Consider the following 23636-nt stretch of genomic DNA (forward strand, 5'->3'; position numbering starts at 1 on the left):
GGGTGAAAGAGAGAACACTGCATGATAACATGAAGGACTGAAGACAGCATGGAAAGGAGGATTAAGAGACAGCAGACAGGACACGCACAGGAAATGAGAGTAAGGGGAAAGAGGAGAGAGCATTTAAACACAACATTTCATAAGAATAATATGCATTTCAGTATTGGTCCCACAATGCACAATCTGGCCAATAGTATTCATCTTGTGTCTTGAGATTAAGATTAAATTCAAAGGTTGTATTTGGATGTACAAAAGCAATATGTGTACTGGTGTAAAATGGTTAAATACAAAAAAAAGGAATATGACGGATTAAAATTCAAAGAAAATACATTTTTCCTACTTAAATTATACTGTATATAAATCAATACTGTATATAAATTGATGGTAAAAGACTCCGTACCATTTGAGTGATGCAAGAGCATCCGTTTGAGTTCCCTGAGGGCTTGGGTGAGGTTCTCCAGCCGGTCATGAAGGTGGATGTTCTCCTCTATCAGAGCATGAATTGTATCCTGCAGTTCAAAGCTCCGACTTTGTAGGACCAGCAGAGCCACGGGCATGAAGAAAAGCACGGGCCCTAGTCCCCTCATAGCGACCGGCACAGCCTCGATCACATCTTCAGAAGCAGAGCCGGCCCTCTCACAGGTGCGTCTCAATCCTGTGTCAGAGAGATGGGCTCCACTGCAGAAATGATTGCTGCAGTGTACTTTATCAGCTTGAACTCAAGGGGAGGTGACAAGTGTATTTCTTTCCAAAGCCATGGTTGGAAAGCTGCCAGTGGGCTGCTTTAAAATCTATCCAATGTTTCCACCTCAGTGGTTACTGTGACTAAAGCAACAGGCCCCGATTGCTTCAGCATGAGCTACTGTTTCAAACTAATGCTGTGTAAAATAAAATGTTAATTGAGTTCTTCAGTGATTTCTGTAAAATACAGTCCAAAAATATGGGTAAAAAGGGAAGCTATGATACAGGTAATCAATGCACAGACATCCGCCTGTTCGATTAGTTGCAGCTCATTTCTGTCACATGTAGTACAGCATGCACATCATCACTGGGACATCAGAGCAGCGAGGTCAAGAGGATAGTGATTTAAGACTTCGATGTGATTATAATCCCTGAATAATTGTGTAGATTTCAGCTGATCTTAAAGAGCCGAGTGCCCACTTACTGACCTATTTCTAGTCACAACAGCTAAACTTGTTCGAAGTTTTGGGATGTTAGTGCACAGGAAAAAGCACATGCCTCAAAAGCAGGTCAACAAATATATTAGTAATATTTACAACATATGGAGTTGTACAGGTTATAAGGCATTAACTCTGTTCAAAGGCTGTTCTACATTTCCATGTGTGAGACAGCTGCCTTTAATATAACTCGCAACTATAAAACCCCGACTTAATCCTTCACTGATCATGTGTGATCTTGCCAGGAAGTTTTGCTCACTTACTCTTGCAAAAGTATCAATAACTGACAATGATGCATAAAAGAATCCTTGGTAATAACTTCATTCATTACCATACTATATAACTAGTCAGATATCTGCAAAAGCCTTCACATTAGAAGCCACAGATGTAGTAAGGATCCAGTTAAGACAGGACAATGTGGTGCTTTTTCTCTAAACAAGAAGCTTTTATTTATGTATCATGTGTATCATTATGCTGTCTTGGCAGCCTTGGCGCGCTTCTTCTTGACCACAACAGGCTTCTGGCTCTTCAGAATGGCGCTGGCACGACGCAGGGCAGCCTGGGGAAACAAATGAAACTCAAAATGATTTTCCTGAAAGCTTTGAAATATGAACTACAAATCAAGATGGACCGCCATACATATAAGAAGTTTAGTGTCTGAAATCACAACTTGAGCTCACCATGCGCAGGTCCTTTCTATACTTGTTCTTGCTAATGATGTGCCTCAGGCTGTTCAGGGTGGCGCGAGAGTTCTTGTTGATGGTGATCTTCTCGTAAGACTTGGCGGGTTTGTGCTGGCCTGTGCAGCAAGAAAACAAAGACGTTCAACTGTTAGCACATTAGCTGCAACGATCCACTAACAAATAAATAACACGGGACCGCAAAAAGTCTGAGGTTACATAAATCCTCTATAGTATCTTACAGGGCAGTGCTCAACTTAGACACATTTCTTTTCCTTACAGATCGGTCTATGTTAGCTGATTCCAGAGATAAATAAATTGGATAGCCATAATTTAGATTCCTGCTAAAACAGTCAATTGGATTTTGTGACTCTGTCCTCTAAACCAGTACAGGTCAATTTCACCTTAAAGGAAAAAAGTGTGTTGTTGACATTCAACAGCAGTCCGGTTGTACAATGTACATTCAGACGTATAATTCAAATGACTAAGAACACCATGTGAGTATCAGGTAAAGACAGTCTTATTCAATGCAATAAATCACTTGTTTTACAGACACATGAAGTGCCTGAAGATGTAAACCGTGTCAAAGGTTTACCTTTACGCTTCTTCAGCACCACGACGATACCCTTGCCATCGGCAGCTGGCTGCACGCCGACAGTCTTCTTGTGCACCAAACCATTGAAGCGGAACGAGTTCTTGGACTTCAGGTTGTTGGGCTCCTGTCACACAAAGACATAATTCAGAGAACCCTACTGGACAGCTTGTGTTGGTAGTACAAAGACAGACTATTGTGCACGTATTTCAACAATTAAGACCAGTCCCGTTGTATCCTGTAAGCTACAGGGTCCACACGGAGGACTTAGTATACAGTATTACAGCGGTATGTAGAATTACTGAGTCCTGGTTAGGGCTCATGTGTGTTGGGAGGTCTGTAAGTTAGGTGGTCTGTGCAGAGAGGGTGCAACGTTACTCACAGTGCTGTAGGTCTGTCCGTTCCTCTTGATGAGGAAGCTGGAGCAGTTCCTGATGACCATCCACTGCAAATGGGACGACATGATGAACCTGGACAAAACAAAGACAGTGATATTAGAATGAAGCCCATCTGAAAGCAGCTTTAAGTAGCAGTTGGAGGTACAGACACTAGATAGCTGTTTGCTACCATTTTTAATAACTTCAACTCAACGTGTTCACTTGGTTTCACGATTCTTAAATTAGCCAACAGATAAGTGTGGGAAATTGTTGGCCATGGATTGTAAAACATTATACATGTGTATTCAACGGCTGCACTCATATAAGACAGCAGAGTTGTTGCATTAAAGCACAGTTAGCTAAAGTTAGCTCCAAAGCTGATGGATCACGACGAGGCCTAACACGAACGACGTGCTCACAAATGTATCTTTCCATTCCTACATTATTCAAGTGCATTTCGTGCCACGTTGGATGTAAAACAATCACCACAGAATTAATACCGTTCTTTCGGAGACTAAATACAAGTAGGAAGACACAATAAATACAGTTTGGTGTGTAGCTAATAGCTGCCGAGGCGACCACGTTACCTTTTAGCGGAGAGAGAGGACCGGAGAGACCGGAAACCGCTTTACGGAACCGCTGTCACAAATCACTGCGCACCTACAGGTACTTTTTTATGAAACATTTCCCTTCGAACACACATTTTATATGATTTGAAACATAAAATAAATAGATAGGGTAATACTTCTATTTTTACTACGACACTAGAGCTTATTAAATCTAATTGTATTACGTACTAATTATCCGCAAACTCCGGCGGAGGAACACGTCTTCACCGCGCTCGGTCAAATCCTGACGTCATTAATACGCGACTCGTGTTTACAGACAGCCGTCAAAATATAAATGTTCAAATGTCAGCTTGTTTTAACCCTAAAACGAGTTATAATTTAGATGATGACACGAGTGCATGTGAAGGATACGCACAGAGTAAATCAGACTAATCTACTAGTAAGAATCGGCATTTTTGGATGTAGATTTGGAGAAGTGTTAAGTGGATGGTGTCTGAATGTTGATGTGATTGGAAGCTGTTAACTAAAGTAAGTTGTCAGAGGTGAAAGTCTTCTGTAAAATCGCTCATTATAAAGTTACAGTAAGGTGTAACATGGCACCTGCAAGCAGTGTCTTCATGTGAAAACATGGATAAAGCAGAAGATCTGGAGACACTTGGTGAGAAACTGTACACTCTGATTTACCCCAAACACAGAGAGAATGCTGGAAAACTCACAGGTGAGGTGACCTGCATGGCACGTCTTTTGATTTTGATGATACGAAATGAAAGCAAAGTTCCCAAGCCTGTGTATGTGTCCCAGGTATGCTGCTGGAGTTGCCAGGTCCTGTCCTGAGTCAGATGCTGCAGGACAAGGCCACACTGACCGCGGGCGTGGAAAAGGCCCTCCGAGCCCTGCAGCTGGCACAGGAGCCCAGGTACAGCAATGGGCACAGGGTTGCCAAACCTGATCTCCTCCCTCCATCATACAGTCTGGTCTTGGCACACCATGGAATTTATGTGAGTGTCAAAAAACCTTCAAATTGTGCATTAACATGTCACTGCACCTCTTTGCAGCTCGGTCCCATGTAAGGACGACGATGACGTGTCTGTGTCTTCTGACTCTCTGGGGGAGCAGCTGTTTGAGCTGGTGGATGTTTACAACACCGGCCACTCCCAGAAAATCACAGGTAAGCAACAGACACGTAATATTATGCAGTAAGATACCCCTTAGACTTTTTGTGACATACTAAATAATTTGCTGTTCTTTAACAGGAATGCTTCTGGAGCAGCACAAAGAGGCCGTTTTAAACCTTCTTTCAGACCCCAAACTGCTGGAAGAGCAGGTGAACTTCGCCCTGAAGACACTTAAGGAGTATGTGACTTAGAACTGTTGATTGCAAGTGAAATCTACAAAATTAAAGATTAAGAAAAAGCCAATTTTCTTTAATAAATTACAGTTAAACTGCTGTTTTAATATTGTTCCTGCTGCCTCCCCTTCAGGCAGAGCCTGGAGGGGACAGATGCTGACGACACAGAGAGGCTCGGAGAGAAGATCTTCTCACTGGTGGAAGAGCTGGATCCACTTCATGCAAATGATATTACAGGTGACCTGAAGATTGATCTTCAGATCTAATATCTTTGGAAGTTTATCATCTTTGTTATGTTATAGGCCTTGTAAGGCGTGGATAAAGGCTAAACGTTTATAACACTGATGCTATTTTGGTTCTATTCCTCTGCACCTATTTGTGCAGGTATGCTGGTGGAGATGGACCCAGCTGCTCTCCAACAGCTGCTCAGTGACCACACGATGCTGGAGGTTGCTGTTCAGAAAGCACAAGCAGCGATGGACACTCAGAATCAAACTCTCTCTACTTGACCAGAGGAGCAACATTTTACACACAGAATAAGACATTAATAAATGAATGACTTTGATGAACTTGGATAATATGATGCTGGGAAAGAGCGGGCACATCCCTTTAGGAGATCATGGTAACACATTTTACCTACATAAGCAGCCATCTTTGTTTTATACTCATTGTTGAGTGGACTGTGGAGAGTCTAATTTTGACTAAACTTACTGCAAATAATTGAAGTCTAGTTAGCCCAAATTGATATTGCCCGTTTAGAATATGGGTGCTCACTTTGTTAGCACGTGATTGTCTCTCAGATAAATGGACTGAGCATACGTGTCCGATTGTAAAACAATTATGCACCGATGTCGCTCCACCTGGGAGCCGAGCTTCCACACAAGACATCATTGTTGCTTGATGAAGTTGTTTACAGTCAGAGGATTTACTTCTAAGCCCGTCAAAGAAGTGAAGATTTTTAAGTGTTGACAAGTCATGCTATGACAAGTTTTTGTACTGTACATAATGATGTAAGTTGAATTGAAAATACAGCAGAATATACTGTATATAAACATAGTATGCATTTGCATTCCCATGTTTATTAGGTAGAAATGAAACACGAACCTATAAAACAAACTTGTAAATCTGCTCCATCACCATTCTGTCAGCTTTGATATTTATTATTGATCATATTGGAGCCATTTACCATCTTATCTGTATTACTAGTTATGTGCAGAAAACTGGCAGCTCCACAGGTTACTGCCAACTGACTCAGGTACACATGCTCGCCGAAAAGTATTTGAGATTTAACACATTTCTAAATATTTAATATACGATAGTCGCTTTATTTTAAAACACAATCCTGTAATGAATAAAACCAGACAGTTCTTTCAAAGTGCTACAGAGCGCAAAAAATAACTTTATTACCATTTCGTTTTCACCTTCTGTATTCACTGTTTCATGTCAAGAATTTTACATGAGGAACTTTAAAACATTGGGCAAAACTATTCCTTCTCTGAAACAAAAGGGGACCTTTTAAAATCATAACCGGAGGTCTACAAAATCATTGAAGCAGGAACATTTAGGATGACAAATAATTGAATTACACATCAGCAAATTCAAATGACAAGGTAGTATTTAGAGCACAATTAACTCTCAATTCACAATTTAGATAAAGATTTATTTGTCTGCATAAGCGGCCAATACAAACAATCAGTAAATTAATCTGCATCATCTCTGGTGAGTCATAACTGCATTTCTTCAAAGCTATCAGAAAAAAATAGTTGCTCTCCACACACACACACACACACACACACACACACACCTTTATGCCTACAGCTCATAAATACAATCAATCTGATATACAAATATTTGGATAGATTTCTTTTTAGCGACATTTAAAACAGTTCTAATCCCAATTCCTGCTGTTCTGAAGACCTCCACTCGTTTCAGTGATAGACACATTTCTCAGAGGAGAAACTGAAGCCTAACGTGGACGAAAGACCCCGACGCATCTTTAAAGTTAAGAGTTGTTGATGGGCAGGAGGACATTGAAATAAATATCTGAAACGAGCAGCATCCAAACACTCTTCAACTCTCAGGTTTGTGAAGACACTAAGAGTGTCTTTCCTGGTTCATCAAACATCTTTCCTTTACTGAAGGAAACACAAACACAGCAGACAATGGCGCTATCAACATGATTCATTCTCTCACACAGCATGTCGTCTCCAGTTGACCAAAGAGCTGCAAATGCACATACAAAGTTCACAATGTGAAATTAAAAAGGTGCCACTTTCTATCCATCACACATACAATCAATCGATCAAACAGGGACATTTAGACACAAAGGGAAACCTAAAACGGGACCTCGGATGATCATTCTGTTAACAGTGTTAGATTTGAAGAGCAACATTTTTTTTTTTATTGTACACGAACACACAGTGTGTGTATGAATGCATCCAAGTTTTAGCTTTTACGTGCGTGTGAGTTAAAACCCATTACACGACCGTGTTTTCTGTTTAGATGCAGGAAAAAAAAAAAAAAATCCCTTCCAAGAAAACGCGGTGCCCGTTAAAAATACACCGGTGACAATTACTGAACCAAAGAAATAGATGAAAGAGTGGTTAAGTGGCGGGACAAAGATCTACATGATGGAGACTGATTAAGCTCTTCTTAGGCGCAGGTTTAAAAAAAAAAAAAAAAAAAAAGGTCCAGGTAGAGAGCCGTGTGTCCATGTGCTTCATTTACTTCCAAGTAAGATCTCACTCTATCCAACAAGTCTGTTCACACAACCTCTCTGCAAGATGTTTATTTCATCACTGGGTACTGGCGCTGACCGCCCAGACGTCCAGTGCGGTGTCCACCTCCCGATGGTGCACTTGTCTGGGAAAGGGGTTTAAAAAAAAAAAAAAAAAAAAAAAACAGCAGCAAGGAAAGAGCGTTATGAAGTGAAAAGGTGACAAATGAGAGACAGACTAAACTATTGTATTTTCTCACCTGTGCAAACTGTGCAGGGTTATAAAAGGTGACGCCTCCAGCGGGTGCCGTTTCCTGCGCTTGGACATGACTCTGCAAAGAACAAACGGAGTCACTACAGTGTGTGCAGTGTCACCGTCGTATCACTTCTATGGGCAGAGGAGGTCGAGGGGGACAACATTTGAAAACTGACGTCAAGGAAAAGTAATGGCAACGAGCACTATGATTCACAGGGAGGCAGCATGACAGACCACCGTTTCATGTATTTCAGTCACCATGCAAGCTTTATGACGGGTTATTGAAGCTGTGTGTTGACAACAAGCAAGGGAGCTGCCTGTCTCCAGAACGCCTCACTCTGATCTCTGCTAGAACAAAGTACAGCCGAGGCTGATAAGAATATTTGCTCATAAACCAAATTATCCGACAAATTATATTCTGACCTTTTGATGGCACCAGATAAAGATAAGGAACTTAATCGTGGTCACGACCACTTGGTCGGTTTGTTTAAATTTGTTGATCGTTCGCCGGGTTTGGTTGTTCTTAACATACACAGAGTTACGTTAGAAATGCTGGAGACAGCGGGCAGGTGAGCCGGCAGACATCCTGGGTTAGACGGGCGGTGAAGCTTCGGGTGCAAATGGTGAAGCGTGCTACTTGTGACGAGGTGAGCTATGTGGGCGGCAGGCGGGGGATGAGAGTGGACCATTTGAGGCCCAGCTGGAGGTACCTGGTTTAAATGCTGACTCACTTCGCGTGATAAAGAACTCATTGAGCTAGAACGTGAGAGCTAAAGACAGCAGAAGGGAAATAAACAGTCGACAACAAAAACACAAACCACAAACCCATATTATCAATCTCCCATGCAGCAGCTTAGATCTGTTTCCACTATCCAACAGTTCAGAATGAAAATGAACACAATTAGCGATAGAAAATTATGATTCTTTGGATAAACAGACATGGAGAGAATTAGATTAAAACAACAAATGGAGCACAGATTCAACATTGCATCAAGGCTGCGCATTTAGCGAGTTTATGGGGAAAGATTTTAAGTCGACATGCATGCATTCCCATGTTCCTTCACCCTCTGACATCATCTTACATTCATACTGATAAGCACACTGCACGCACTGGCTGTTAAGCTGGCGAGCGTCATGGGTCAGTGGTGGCATGATGATGGTGGCTACAGTAGCAGCGGACAGGAGAAACGTGTCTTACCTCCCCGGACTGTGAGCCATCAGGCACGGGAGGACCTTCTGGGGCAGGCGGTAACAACGTTGGGTTGAACATCTAATCGGATTAATTAGAGTGCATCAGAGGGGAAGGTGGATGAGTAGAGCTTCAGCTTTGTACTTCATGTTGACCGGCTAAAGGAGCTTATCTGCCATCTTGACATGTTATAAAGACTCTTGTATCTTAGGTGCTCTATTTGAAGAAGAAAGCACTCAAACATCGCTCCTTGTAGAAAGTTCAGCATTTTGAGGAAATACGTTTTTTTGCATTCTGCCAGCAGGTGGCTAACTTAGCTTAGCATAGTGACTGGAAACAGAGCAAAACAGCTATCCTGGCTCTGTCTAAAGGTGAATCACCTGATAAAACACACCTAACAGCACATGTAAAGCTCACTAATTCATTCCACAACATATATTTTAGTGAACTTGTCCTTTGATTTCACATTTCAACAATTACACTATATGAAAAGTATGACATTTTAAACTCACTAGGTTCACCAGTAAAGAGAAATAGATACCTGTGTAGCAGCGATGGCGTTTGGTGAATTCTGCTCCAGATTCCCTCCTTCGCTGCCTTCTAGAGGTTGTTGATCGTCAGGAGCTAAACCAGAGATACAGAAGAATATTTTATTACTTCAATCTTTAATTGTACAGTGGCTTCCAAAATCAAACAAAACCATTTGCAGCAATCATAAACTAAGACCGGTTAATTTACAATCATCATTTCACTGTAATTACTTCTGACACATGACACGCACCTGAACTAGGCACAAATAGGTTAGCGGGCATGGACATTGGCGCCAAAGGAGCGAAGATGTCTGCAGGAGCAGGGCCTAATCCGCCCGGTTTAGCAATCCTACTGGGGTTCAGAACGTCCACGTATCTGCTCCTCGTGCCTGAGAAGAAAGAGAAAACAAGTGTGAAAGCTGACTGACTAGTACGACAATATGTGGTCTCCTTGACTGATTTCTTAACAACTTGTAGTTAAAGTATTATGCAAGGTCAAGCACAGAGTTTGTCAAGCCAAAAGCCACATTGAAGAGCCCTCATCTCACCTGCTCTCCTGGAGAACATGTTGACAGGAGGACCACTACCCGGGGGTCTGGCAGGCCCTCCGTGGCTGGGCATCATAGGCATCTTGGGAACGCCAGGGGGAGGAGGTGGAGGGGGCTTACTCTAAAAAAAATACAAATAAAATAAAAAGAGAACTGGTTGATCTATAAAGCTTTCAACAGTCAGTCTGCTTCAAAATATGAATCTGTCATTACAGACCTCTTCTTCAGGCTCGTTCAAGTCGACCCACTTCTGCTTCTTTTCATCCCACACGATCTGACAGTAAAGAACATACGGCCCTTAGTACAGCTCACACGTAGTGGGACAGAAACAAAACTCATGCAAAAATATGACAATGAATACAGAAGAATGCTAAAAATAAGACCTGCACACATAAAAGCTATAACTTACAGATTTGTTTTTGTCATCTGGCAAGTGAGCCTCATTCTTCCCCTTCCTATAGAGCCAGTTTAGCCAACCACCACTACCACCTCCTCCTCCTCCTCCTCCTCCTCCACTACCCTGTGTGAAAGACAGGAAACAGCACTGGTAATCACCCATGAACGCTGTAGGAGCACTGACACAGGATATAAATGGTTAATGTCTGAATATGAACCTTTTTCGGGGAGTCTTTCTTGGCTTTCTTGGCCTCTTCTATGCGGGGCTGTTCAGGAATCGAAGGTGGAGGTGGAGAGGCCTGCTTGATAACCGAGTTGCTCCGCTCTCTTCCGCCAGAATGAGTGGAAGATTCGGAGGTGGTGCGAGAGCGGCGTCCTGAAGGCTGCAGACCAGAAAATACTGGTCAGAATAACACACATATACATGTACCTTGCTTTTGGGCATCTCACAGAAAGAGCTGCTTTTTGGGGTGCCTTATCTTTTTCTTTTCTTTTCATGTCCATGAGTCTAACAATCACATTGTAGAGATTCAATTCATTTTCTGGAAACTAAAGCCAAGTTTAAACACCATGAACAATTAAGCTCCATTTTTTTCCGAGGAGAATGAAAACACCTGTTTCACATCAGTTCTGAAAACAAGTGCAAAATCCAATTATTTTAGCAGTTTAAACGCGACACACGAACGCACCATATGCATTGAAGATTGCGAAGTAGTCCTCGACCTCCTCCCTGGACCCTGCAGCACCAGAAAAGACAACTAGGTTATTATTTTCTATCAAACTCGCAACACAAAAGCAAGGCAGAAGGCTATACATAATACTTTGTTAGATGTGCATACAGCCAGATACTCACCATGTGAGCCATGTGGTCATAGAAGTCCATCTGTGGTGTGAAGGAGCTCCTGGGTGGAGAGGATGATATCGGCTGAGCAGCGTGCATCTCTGGTGGGGCGTAGGACATCTGCTCTGCAGGTGGCATGTGCCCGGGAGAAGGGGGCATGTGCTGGGGCATGTTACGGTGCATCTGGGGTAGCGGGGGGTTCATCTGTATTGGTGAATGCGGCACCTGAGGGGGGTGCATGTGTGGTGACATTTGGCCCAGTTGAAGAGGCACGGGACACGGCTGCTGATGGGCTCCTGGGAACATCTCTACCTGCTCCTGTTGCGGTTGGAAGGGAGGGGGGGCAAAGCCAGGATCCTGTGGAGGGTAGCCTGAGTGGGCCATCTGGCCTGGTGGTCCACTGGGGGGTACTGGGTAGAACTGGGGCACTTCATTGGAGGGTAAATGCTGGGGAGGGGACATCCCGTCTTGGAGGATAGAGGTGGGAGCTGAGAGAAAGTAGAAGATATGAGATCTGATGCATCCTGAATCTGGTTCATATTAAAGTGAGGTTAAAAAGGAAACTACAAGAAACACCACACACACACACACACACACACACACACACACACACACACACACACACACACACACACACCTGGAGGCATCAGCTGAACTCCCTGCGGTGGAGGCCCGGGAAGTAATGAGCTCATTAGTGGGTTGTCGGGGGTGGGGCCATCCAACTCCACAGGCATGCTGTAAGGTTCAGGTGGACTCAGCTGGTCCAAGTCAGAGCTGGGGCTGCTGCAGTCGTACTGTGTCGGAGTTGCTCTGTCTTCATTGTATGTAATCACTCCCGTCTGAAAAACAATAATTAAATAAAAGACAAGCTTCAAGCATTTGCTACATGGGAACAAATGAGAGAGAATAATTCTACATGTTATAACAATCCCACAACCTCTACGTCAAATAAAATGTTGGAATTTTGAAATTCACACAGTTTGAAAAAACTGATTCATTCTTGGTCTTCAATTATGGTCAAAATCAAGTCCTAGTAGCACATCATTACATACACTGAAAACATACTACTAAAACAAAAAGCTTTATTTTGAAAATCCTCCCGCAGAACTACTAACATGTTTCTTCCTTCTCCTCACCCGTATCTGTCCATCCAGCTGTCTGAGGTGGATCAGCCATCCAGGCTCATTGAACAGCTCCTGCTCCGGCTTCTCCTTCAGTTGCGGATCAAAGAATCGCAGCTTTTCCGACATCTGTCAACATACAGCGTTACAATTACATTTCTTAGAATGCTAAAGCGAGTACGTTTCTCAGCAGAGGAGCTACAGAGTGGTAGCCAAGGAGGAGAGCGAGTGCATATACCTGTATGATTTGGCTTATGAAGACAGGAGAGTAATAGGAAGGCTGCACGAGGACGTTCCTAGAAATAACTTCACAGTAGTGGAAGGCCTGAGCGCTCAGGCCTGCTTCAGCCAAGCGGCATGCATAGATCAACTTGAACACCTGATAACAGACAATACAGATTAGAGAACAGTGTTATTCCTCAGTAGTAGAACCTTTAAATCATGTGCTATGACGTAGTGGTAGGGAAAGTCTGCACAGACCTATTTAATATAGTACAATTAACTATTTTATCTACCTGGAAATTGGGTAGTGAGCACGGTTGGGAGCCCAGAGACTGAGCATACTCGTAGGCCTCCGTCCTCTGGATAGCTTCATTGGTCGCACATTGGTAGAAGGACAAACTGAAGTGAAGAAACAAAAAGATGAGGTTATGTGTGTGGCTTATTATGTGCAAACTGTGTTGCGGTCAAAAAAAAAAAAAAAAAAAAAAAAAGGACCTCTGTCTCTAACCTGTGGTTGGAGCCAACCAGAACCATCTTGGTGCTCTTCTTAGTGAAAACTCCCAGACCAACTTGAGCCATCAAGTAGCAGAAGTGTGCAGCATCAACCAGCCCCTTGGATACTGCCACAAAAATCAGCACAGAGAGAATGTAAGGTAATGTGCTTGTTGTGGTAAAGAATGAAATCCTTATCAGCTCAGTGCAGTGAGAGACGACAGCGTTTTATTTATTGCTATCCTACCGAGAGTGTCCCCCATAGTGGTGATTGTGCGAGTGTCCAGGTCCAGGGTGTGTGTGAGGTTAGACAGCACCATGGCCAGGTGAGGGCGCCAGTCACCCCACTTCTCCTCTCCGCAGCACTGTACAAGTACGAAACACATCTCAACTGAAGTGGCAATAAAGACACACACACAGCTTGTGCGACTTCTTCAGAACGATCGTGAAAAAGTGTTGAAGAGAGAGAGAGGGACGAAGAAACGCTTACAGTGGCTGATGCAGGCATCCTCCCTGACATGAGCTGGTACACTGTCTGAAGAGGGTCATTGATGGGCAAACTGTTGGCAAACCTAAAACAACAAACAGACAAAATAATCTTTAAATCTGTTAAAATGATCACAGAATGCAGGTGCAGCAAGGTTTAGGAGTCCCAACATTTTAATGCCACTGGTGCTTTACCTTGTCATGACACGTGCATGTGTCCTGTTGTCCATCTTACTGGCCAACAGCAGGGCGTGGCCCCAGAGACCTCCCTTCATAGCGGCTTCCAGCGCATCCTATTTCACAGACAAAAGTGGAACTCATTTCAGATTACAAGATAATAGTTAACCGACTATAACGCAGTGAAAGAGGGTCTCTCTTTACCTTCTTGCGGCCAAACAGCAGCAGCTCCCTGAAGCGCTCCGTTTCCTTGCCGAGGTTCTCTGGGACAATCATGAAGGTGTCAGACAGGAGGGACAGCGGTCCCGCTCCCGGCTCTTCCTCGGCTCGTGCCAGCGGTTCATTGTTAAAATCAATCAAGTTGGCTTCATTTGGACTCTTGCCCGGTAGCCAGACAGAGCGATGCTCCTTCAGCAAGAGGTCAGCGATGTCTGTGCCGACCACGGTCTTAAGAAACGAGAGTGTGACAGTGAGGAGGTTGTTTCAGGAAAGATATACAAAAGTCACATTCCTACTTTGACACACTTATGTTTCGCACAGTCTTCTTACCCCGTTCTGTCTACAGAGCAGCACAATGAACTCCCAGAGCAGGCGGGCAGAGTCCCTGTCCAAGAGGTTGTTGTCATGAGAACACTCCAGCGCTTTGTTCTGGGAGAACTTTATCACGTCCACCTTATGGGTCTCCTCCCTGAGGGACAGGACACAAGACGTGAGACAGACTCGCTGCGGCTGGTCAAACCAGTGCTACCTTTTATACATACGGATATCAAGAGACAAATAAAAACTGCTCATTTAACTCATTTATACACAGTATTTGTATCCAAATCGGTAGTTTGCAGCTAAATATGCAGCGCTCGGAAAGTCTTATGAATACTTGTGGTGACTTGTTCTTCTTATCAAAAAATCTCTTGAAAAGACCAAAACCAAGAATGAAGTGAAGTATTGTCTGTGTAGCCAATGCCCCAGCAAATACACCATCTACTCCGGTTTGCTCATGCTTAAAAAGAAAAAAGAAACTATATATTCTTTAACTGGTTTTTAAGATGTTTCACGTTCAGTAGGAACCAATGGGCCAATAGGTGAAGGAAGTCAGACTAATGCATTGATGGTTTTGATCTTTTCGTGGGGGTCGCCGACAACAACAAAATATAGAACATAGCCACCATTGTTCTTTAAAAGGTCAATGACTGAAAGCCTTTTGTGATGGAGAAGAAGTGCAGCATGCACTTACTTCACAAGAGGTCCAGGGAAAGCTCGTAGTTCTGCCTGATCCGGGGTGTCTTGGAGTATGGTCTGCAAATACAGATATGGATCAAAATATTACTTTATATTAACAGCCATAACTTTGTGAAGCTGTTATATGCATATAAAAGAAAAAAAAAAAAATCACAAGCAAAGCTACAATATTCTGACAGTTTGAGCAGCATACATAACATGTTCTCAAGAGCCTGAAGAAGCAGTTAGGGTGCGACATTTTACTGAGTTTGCAGGTTGCAGGGTTTTCAGTACCCTGCTCCTTTTAAAAAAAGAAACAGTCTTTCTGTAAGAAGGAATGCCCAAAATAGTGCAACAGCAACATCAATACCCTACGCTAACACCCCCGCAATGAGCTTCTGAAATACAATGTTTTAAAAATGTACCTCCAAATTGTGGATGTCAACGAGAGCAGGCTGTCCAGCTGAGGGGAGGTTGGGCAGAACTTGGACCAGATGACCACCAGGTCCAAAGCGGGCACAACGGTGGGGTATGGTGAACTTCTCTGGGGTTGAAGGACGTGGAGGAGCTAGAGGGAAACCATCAGTCAGACTAAGAGCAGGTGGACGCATGAAGGAACCTGTATAATGTCCCAAATCTAGTGGTTTCATTTGCACTTGACTGAACTCGAGTCAATTCTGTTTGGCATTACCGTTCAATAAAGGATTGTGTACTTACGTTGCTCAGGGGCGATCCAGGTGCTGTCTGCCATGTACTCAGAGGGATAGAGGTACTGGCTGTAGTTCTGGGTGGCATCAGGCTGGTCCGGGTACTGTCCATAGGAGTAGTCCACAGCCAGCGTGGATGATGTGACGTCATAGGCCGCTGACACTAAGTCAGGCTGGCTTCTATACACCTGGCTCTGCAGGGCGTGAAGACCAATAAAGTTAATTATCAAATAAAACATAAAAGTAAACACGCACATACTGTAAGTTGCACACATTTTCAAGAACAACAACAAACAGTTTATAAGTGTAAAAACTCATTTCAAGAGAGCAGAGTTAGCCCTTCGTCAAATAAGACACAAAAAACGTTTTTTGCCTGGTTACTATCTATATCTTAAGTCTATGCTGCTGATAGTTATTGGGATGATGCTGACAACTTTATGCAAGTCACAATAGTGTAAGTTAAGAGTGGCAAAAACACCAACAGGTAAAATAGACCAAATCTGCACACTCACCTGTTGTGATCGTGAGCTGAAGCTGCTCCGTCTGCTGTGGTGGCTCTGAGAGCTGTGCGCGCTGTGTGCCGACTGCTCGCTGTGGACACTGCGTCGGTCGAAGTCATCGGCGTACGTTTCTCCACGTCGCCGGTAATCGTCATCGAAACTGGCATCATAACCGGGATAGTACCGCCACTGATCATCATAGCCCTCTTTCCTGTGAGCAGAGTGTACCGTGTTTGTTTATCACACTTAGATAAACTTCAACCTTCCATTTTGAATCTATTGTCTGTCCACCACAATGCATTAATGTAACAACAACAATTTCATTCAAATGTACATGAATGGGTTTCTCTGCATACCTGGCAGGATACACCTGTGGATTATAGTAGTTCTCCCTGCCTCTGTAGCTTTCATCATAATTAGCCCAGTAGGCGGGATCATAGTATCCTCTGTAGCGGGGGTCATACTGTCCGTAGTTGTATCCTTCCCACAGAAAATATGGAGATTATATCAAAAACATTTATATACACAAAAGGATTAATGTGTTTTGCGAACTAATTGTTTTACATATTCATACTAGCAGGTAATCACAGCTTTCAATGCTCTATGGCTCATACCTCCATATTCATATTGTTTGGCGTATTCTGCATAATATTCATTATAGGCACTTTGGTTGGCTCTCTGGTAATCTTCAGGACAGCCTTGCCTGTGGGAGAAACAAAAAGGTGAGCTTTACGGGTCAAGAAAAAGGGACTGCAACAAACAAATTAACGACTAAATATAACAGTGCTGGCATATGCTCATATGCCAGCACCGTTAACGTGTCATATACTCGATGATGGTTTCACAGACCTGGATGAGGGCCTGTCAGAGTACTGACTAGTTCTGGAGCTGGGTCGTTCTGGCTGAGGCTCTCTGTACTGGTAGTTTGGATCGCGTTGCGGTGGGATCTGCCCTTCATATCTGCCATACCACGGATCTGCTCTGCCCCTGTATGGACCATCCTGAAAGATAAGAGCAATTAGGGAGTTTCGGTTTAATTTCTTACATCCCACGGCAGAAGTTGCAGATGAATACATTTACAAGAGAGCAAACCAAAAAAAGTTTCACGTACTTGATAATATTGCTGTGCTCTAGGATCCCCAGGTGGTGGTGGTGGGTACTGGCCAGGTGGATATGGTGCTCTGCCATCCGGGTATTCTCCATAATTACCGTAATAGCCACCATACATCAGCCCAGGCACTGGAGCAGGGGGCCCATAGCCTTGCTGACTGCCTGCAGAGGAGGGTGGTCGAGGTGGTTCCGCAGGAGCTGGCTGGGAAGCTCCTGGAGGTACTGGTCCTCGAGGCCATGGGGGGTATGCAGCAGTGGATGGGGGAGCACTCCCCGCAGCGGGCCCCTGTGCTGGAGGTGGATACTGGTCACTGGAGGGTTGTGCTCCACTCCCTGGAACAGGAGGAGCATAATGTTGTCCCTGCAGTGCAGCCTGAGGGTCTGATGTCTTAGGGGGTTCAGCTGGTGGCGGCTGGATGTTTGCAACTGCTTGGGAGGGTGCTGGTGGTACCTGTGGGGTAGATGAAGAGGCCGGCATCTGGAAAGGGACATTCCCTTGCACTCCTACCCCCTGCTGAGCATCTTTGGTGACCTGTAGGTAAAATCCATTACTAGACTGTGGAGACTCGTGTAGAGAGGAAGGCTGGCCAGATGTTTGATTCTGGGCTTGTGATTGGTGCATAGAAAAATCAAGCAGTTCATAATTTGACGGCGGATTATGATTAGAGACGGGAGCAGTCACAAGAGAAGCCTGTGGATTAACTTGGAGAGCAGAGTGGCTGACTCCAGCCAGCGATTGGCCCCTTGAGAGAGGAGGGCGGACTTGCTGAGACTGCGGCGGAGCTATAATGTCCGATGTTGCCGCTTCCGTGTGGTCTCGGGTCAGATTGAGCGGGCCCTGGTTAGAGGCAGAAGAATTGAAGCTTATAGGTCCAGGAGCAAACACTGGATTGTGATTGGAGGTCATTGGAGGTGGTTGGGAGGTACTGGCACCCTGTCCCTGTGTGACAATTCTTACAGGGGGGGTTGTTTCCCTAAGGCTACTTTGACTGGGTGCTTGAGCAGGGGTACTGGGGGCGATCACAATGTGATTGGACACAGGCGGGGCAATCAAAACAGGCTGGTCGAGCGAGTCGGACACAAGGAGAGAAGCATAGCCCAGGTTGCCTTGAGGGTCAGTTGGCTCTGCCTCACTGACCTTTGGTGGGTTCTCTAGGTTCTCTGAGTGTTGCTGTGACATTGGCTGGATTCTCTGAGAGGGTTGCAGGTCCAGTGCGCCATCCTCTGGAGGTTGGATGACATCAGCACTGGGCTCTCGTAAAGGAGCGAGAACCGTTGGGGCAGCAGGGGCGAGGAGGATGCCAGCGGCCAAGCTGGTAGGGTCATGCTGAGCCCACAGAGTAGTGGCAGGGCTCTCACAGGGCCGACTGCCCCCGAAAGCACGGGATGACGGTCGAGAGAGAGAGAGAATCACTGGGTGTGGCAGATGAGGGAGACCACCACCAGCCCCAGCAGGAAGGGGGTGTCCTGAGCCATAAATATTTTCCATATTATCTGGTGGCTGCTCCAGGTTGCCAGGTGTAGCATCTGCACCCATTTCCGCGACCATTTTAGCCCTATCAACTTCAGCAGGACGCACCCCAACCCCATGAGAGCGTACAGGTTCAAAAGAGCTGTTAGCACTGGCTTGAAAGATGCCAGTTGGTTTTGGGGGGCTAGGTGTGGGAGGCCACATCTGCTCCAGGGAGCTCTGTTGCACACCCATATCTACAGCTGGAGAAGAATCAATCTGCTCAAAGTAGCCTCCAGTGGCAGCAAACAGGCTAGCGTCATCAGTGAGACGTGGGCTTTCCTGCTGAATAAAGGTGCCTACTACTCCCTGTTGCCGTCGAGTGCCACTTCCACTTCCATGGCTCATATTGCTATAGTTGGATGACACACTGGCCGATCTAATTGGTCTTTGAATAGAGTCGGGAGTCTCGAGGTTAGGCCCGGTTTCATATTGGTCAACTCCATGTGCTGCTGTAGCAGCAGGGCTGCCATGAATATCACTGGGTAATACTTCCTGGTTCGGGACACACTCCAAATTCTCCACATGGTCGTACTGGGAATCATGAGTCTTATGGGTACCTGCCTGTGGAGCATGGTTGCCATCATTCATGTATGGTAGGTGTGAATGATCTTGCAGAGGAGGTCCTTGATAATCCAAAGGAACATCTGCTTGGCCACTGTGGGCTTGTGGGTTGCTCTGATGCTGAAAAGATCCAGGGATACCATTCACTGCCTTGTTTCTATCTCCAGCCAGTGTTTCTTCATTTTCCACATCATTGTCTTTGAAGAACATTGAGAGTGCACCAGACTCCTGAGAGTATGGGGCATGGACTGGGGCAGGGGCAGAACTAGCCCCAGCCCCAGTGTTGGGCACATGTTGAGATCCAACAGAGTAAGGCCGGGGCTGAGGATGGGCTAGGCCGGTCCCCATTTGGTGGTAGCCTGAGTCCTGTGGAGGCATATTGAACCATGAGTCCTGGGGGGCAGAAGTCTGACTGAAGTAGCTCTGAGGTTGGAAGTGGAAATTATGCTGCTGGGGTGCATTTGGGTCAGGCCACTGAGAACTGGGGGCATTTACAGGGTTCTGGGGAGGAAGAGGAGCTTGAACCTGGGGATGTCCAGGTTGTGTTGGAGGGGTGGGGGTGTTGTGATGGGGCGATGAGGTGTGGGAGGGGTACATCTGGGTCTGTGGAGGTAAAGTGAAAGGCTGTGGTGGAGGGTCACTAGTAGGCTGGAAATAGTTCTGAACTGATGGAGGGCGACTTCCGTGATCAGGGGCCCACTGAGAACAGGAGGAGGTGGGAGGTACAGGCTGGAACAACATGGGCTGAGGAGCAGGCTGTCCTTGATATTCCTGGTTAAAAGGTGTCTGACCCGGTGCCGGGGCCACAGGAGGTGGCTCTGCAGCCATGGATGGTGTCTGTTCTGTAGAATTAAAATAGCCCTGTTCACTATGCGAGGATGCGTATCCTACAGGACTGGGTGCTGAGTAAACAGGGGATGCTGCACTGTGAGGGTTGAACAGTGTCACCCCTGGTAGAGAGGAGGGTGGGGGACCAGGAAGAGGAGCTGGGACATCCCCCAGTGTCTGTGGTTGTGGAGGCAGCCCCGAGCCAGCCTGAGAGTACATGGTGTTGGGTGGGGCCTGCATTGGTGGAGGGTTGCTGTTGGGTATTGTTGGGACACCACCTGCAGCCATAGGGGGAGGAGCTCCAACAAAAGCAAAAGGATTTGTCATGGGTTGTGTAGCAGGTGGCATTGTGGCAGTAGCTGCTGGATGCTTGTGAGGCCTGGTCCTGCGGAACATATTGGGCCCAGAAGGAGGTGGGCCCGAGGCCCCCGAAGGTCCAGTCCGAGGAGGTGGCTGCATGGCTGCAGGGCTAACAGGTCCGAGGACCAGGTCACTTTAGTAGATGTCACTGAAGCGACTGAAGTCAGGCAAAGCTGCGTAAAGAAAAGTAAAGAGGGAGTGGTTAACAGTAAGCTATACACATGCCTCTCGGATGGATTACACCACACCTTTATTTGTGTAATGGGCTAGGATTTTATTGAAACGAAGGGTACAACGTGGCAATTTCTACATCAGCTCTGAGATGTTATGAATAACACGACAGTACTTCATTGAGTAAAACACAATTGACTGATTGTAGTGAATGGCAACTTTGATTACATCACGCACTCCGAGTATAGTTCATCTACCTCAAACACCAAAAACAAATACAAAGGCTTATTTAATTCTGTTGGAAGAACTGTTCTGAAGAATTACGGATTCATTCTTGATAAAAAAAAAAAACCTTGTGAGTCTAGTGGCTTCTAGAAACTACTGACAAATAGCATAGTGACATAGGAAAGGAAAGGAAAGCTGATGTTAGGACTGAAGTTACTAAACAGGAACTGGCTGATGTAGCAGTTAACTAAAAAGTGTCAAATAAGCCCTGCTGCTAACTTGTGCTTTTGCGCAGCTGTATCGCTTTTGTTGATAAGGTTAGTTGCTGGCAAAGACATTTTAATAAAGATGCCATAAATACAAAACAAAAGACAAAGTAAACTGATGAGATCATCACATCTATCGGATACAAACACTGTGAATCTGTCAGTGAGAAGCTCGGGGGAGCTAGCATGGACTGACACAGAGCATTTTAAATGATAGAAAGGTATATCAATAACAGAGAGCGTTAGTAGGAAAGAGTTCTTGGACAGACGAGCTCTAAATGTGATCCAGGATATTTCAAACCGTCCAGATTATAAATTAAACCCGGTAAACTACCAACTCACCGGGGCAGTCATCATGAAACAAAACAAAGTTAGCTATTGAGATACACACTATCGACTTCCGATCATTATCCACACTTGTTGAACTCTAACCGGTAACGTTAGCGAACACCTTTTGTTTTGACACGACATCAAATTACATTAAGCAGTCTGTGAGGAAAGGTCCAGAGTGCTTTGGCTCGACAGCTAACGGTAACTAGCTCAAACGCTACATGTCCTGAACGCCATAACCATCAAAACACTGCAATCTAAAGTCGCCTGTCGCCTAAAGATTGCCCCCAAAACGAAGGACTTATGCTTCCGATCCTATATAACACTGACCGGGACAAATGCCGGACAGTTACAGGTCGCTGGTGTAATCTAAACAGGTTCACTGCCTGGTCAGCTAGCCTTAGCATCAGTGCTTAGTTAGCATTGCTTGCTAACTAGCCTATGCTAACTACAAGGGTAACAGTTTCATGCCTGTTGTATATACACCAGATCGAAACGTTCAGAGTGAAGCATTGTTAACGATGGTGTGTATTTACTCTTACCCGATGTCGGAAATGTGTAGAAAAAATAATTAAATTCTTACAAATGTGCAGGACAGTGAGTCTGACACACCGCCACCATCTTCAGGGAACACATCCTACTAGGCTACGTGTACATGCCGCGTCACGGGCCAAACACCCATTGCGTCACTACGGCCGGGGCGTGTTAAAGGTAAGTTTTGTGTATTTATCTGAATCAACTCATGTGCATCCACAAGTTTGTTTTATGTTAATCTAATTTCAGTTCAATTGTTGGCATTCTACAGAAAACAAAAGATTTTGTCCCAGTTAATCAGGCAAACTGGAATTCAAATGGAAATTAAACTGAATTCTAATAAACACTTGAGTAAAAGGGGATTACAAATGTATGTATACTGCAGGTGTTTACACCCAGGCGTGGCCATCAGGACATATAGGCAGTTAAGAGCGCATGAATTATCTTTTGTAAGTGGTGTAACGTCATAGGGCACTGAGAGCTACAGGGCAGTAAATGCAAAGAAACATTAAACCATATCCTGGCTGTTCTCAAGAAGTGGACATGTATGTGTGGTTCATGCCAGGTGGCTTGGCTGTTCCTAATGGGGCTAATGGGGGGGCTGAATTTGAGTGCGGCAATACCTCCAAACACAAATAAATTACACATAAATCAAGTTAAAATGCTACATCACCCTACACCAGTGTGAACAAATGATGCATTAATGCAAAACCAACGGAGTAGTTTCCCTATATTCCAGATCAAAGCAGTGTATTTAAAATATATATAAATATACACAGATATCATACACATATGACATTCACATACGTGTATGTGCAACAACAGATTATAGTATACTCCTTATGAAATATATTATAGTACCAAAGATAAGAGCCAAAAGTGAAAGACCAGCAACATTTGAGGACTGCAGGTAATGTGGACATTTGTCCACTGGGGGGAGCGCTTTGATGTGATAAATATAATACACTATGAAGGGATGAACCACAATCAGGAATAATAATTGTTTTTTTTTTTGTTTTTCGAAAAATGTAATAGTTTTGATTCATTTCTGATACTTGTCACGCAACTAGACAAGACTAGAGTATGGAGTCTAGCAGTGTATTTCAATATTAAAATACTACCTGCCCCCCTTTCCATCAAAAATTGTCATGTTTTGGAAAGTTTAAAGTAGAAAGTCTTTGGCTACGATTCAATTAAAACAATACTTATTGCAACTTACATTTTTCTTAAATGTATGACTAAAAGTTTAAATTAGAATTCATAGTTGCAAATACAGATGTTTGGGATCCGTGATTGATACTAACACATTATAATATGTTATTATATACATGTCAAAATAAATCATTCTTGAAGCATGTAGCATGTAACAGTTGTACAGTGAATACATATTTCACCTTACTAATAGTTATACATTATTTTACTTTCCCTGCAACCACCAGACCAGTCCTTCATCATTAGCAAACTACAGGAAACGTAGTCTCTATTTGAAAATTCATTATAGTCATCTCCTCTTTTAAAGGAAATGCATAAGTAGCTCTGGACAAGTTGTCGGCAAGTAGCACAAATGAGAGAAAACCAAACACTCTTAGTGCAGAGTT

At 44.4% G+C, this 23636-nt stretch overlaps 3 protein-coding genes across 7 annotated transcripts; 1 reads left to right on the plus strand and 2 right to left on the minus strand.

The window, feature by feature from the left end:
* Positions 1-1599: 1599 nt before the first annotated feature.
* rpl28 (ribosomal protein L28) lies at positions 1600-3501 on the minus strand. Its single transcript, XM_031860223.1, has 5 exons — positions 3415-3501; positions 2833-2920; positions 2454-2577; positions 1859-1977; positions 1600-1737 (listed from the first exon to the last, which is right to left on the minus strand). Exons 2-5 carry the CDS (start codon positions 2911-2913, stop codon positions 1648-1650), a joined length of 414 nt encoding a protein of 137 aa, XP_031716083.1. The 5' UTR covers positions 2914-2920; positions 3415-3501; the 3' UTR covers positions 1600-1647.
* A 215-nt stretch (positions 3502-3716) lies between these two features.
* On the plus strand, positions 3717-6129 carry LOC116390469 (uncharacterized). Its single transcript, XM_031860197.1, has 6 exons — positions 3717-4114; positions 4198-4312; positions 4452-4564; positions 4650-4749; positions 4878-4981; positions 5129-6129. Exons 1-6 carry the CDS (start codon positions 4024-4026, stop codon positions 5251-5253), a joined length of 648 nt encoding a protein of 215 aa, XP_031716057.1. The 5' UTR covers positions 3717-4023; the 3' UTR covers positions 5254-6129.
* A 501-nt stretch (positions 6130-6630) lies between these two features.
* sec16a (SEC16 homolog A, endoplasmic reticulum export factor) lies at positions 6631-22183 on the minus strand. Of its 5 annotated transcripts, none has more exons than XM_031860195.1 (31): positions 22088-22183; positions 17252-20685; positions 16990-17141; positions 16755-16843; positions 16497-16620; positions 16153-16351; positions 15651-15834; positions 15359-15501; positions 14950-15011; positions 14268-14406; positions 13923-14165; positions 13737-13834; positions 13546-13627; positions 13303-13420; positions 13072-13183; positions 12857-12962; positions 12580-12720; positions 12357-12470; positions 11858-12059; positions 11233-11708; positions 11069-11116; positions 10598-10762; positions 10393-10503; positions 10201-10257; positions 9984-10104; positions 9687-9824; positions 9447-9529; positions 8915-8986; positions 8427-8486; positions 7721-7792; positions 6631-7606 (listed from the first exon to the last, which is right to left on the minus strand). In XM_031860195.1, the coding sequence occupies exons 2-31, from the start codon at positions 20609-20611 to the stop codon at positions 7532-7534; spliced, it is 7146 nt and encodes a 2381-aa protein (XP_031716055.1). In that variant the 5' UTR covers positions 20612-20685; positions 22088-22183; the 3' UTR covers positions 6631-7531. The 5 variants fall into 5 exon arrangements, 2 of the variants coding, with proteins under 2 accessions (XP_031716055.1, XP_031716056.1); XR_004213170.1 differs by having other exon boundaries at positions 7581-7606; positions 7721-8486; positions 17252-17782; positions 18389-20685; XM_031860196.1 differs by lacking the exon at positions 8427-8486.
* Between the last annotated feature and the right edge of the window lie 1453 nt (positions 22184-23636).

This window comes from Anarrhichthys ocellatus, unplaced genomic scaffold (assembly GCF_004355925.1).
Source record: "Anarrhichthys ocellatus isolate YVR2014 unplaced genomic scaffold, GSC_Weel_1.0 scaffold23, whole genome shotgun sequence".
NCBI lineage: Eukaryota > Metazoa > Chordata > Actinopteri > Perciformes > Anarhichadidae > Anarrhichthys > Anarrhichthys ocellatus.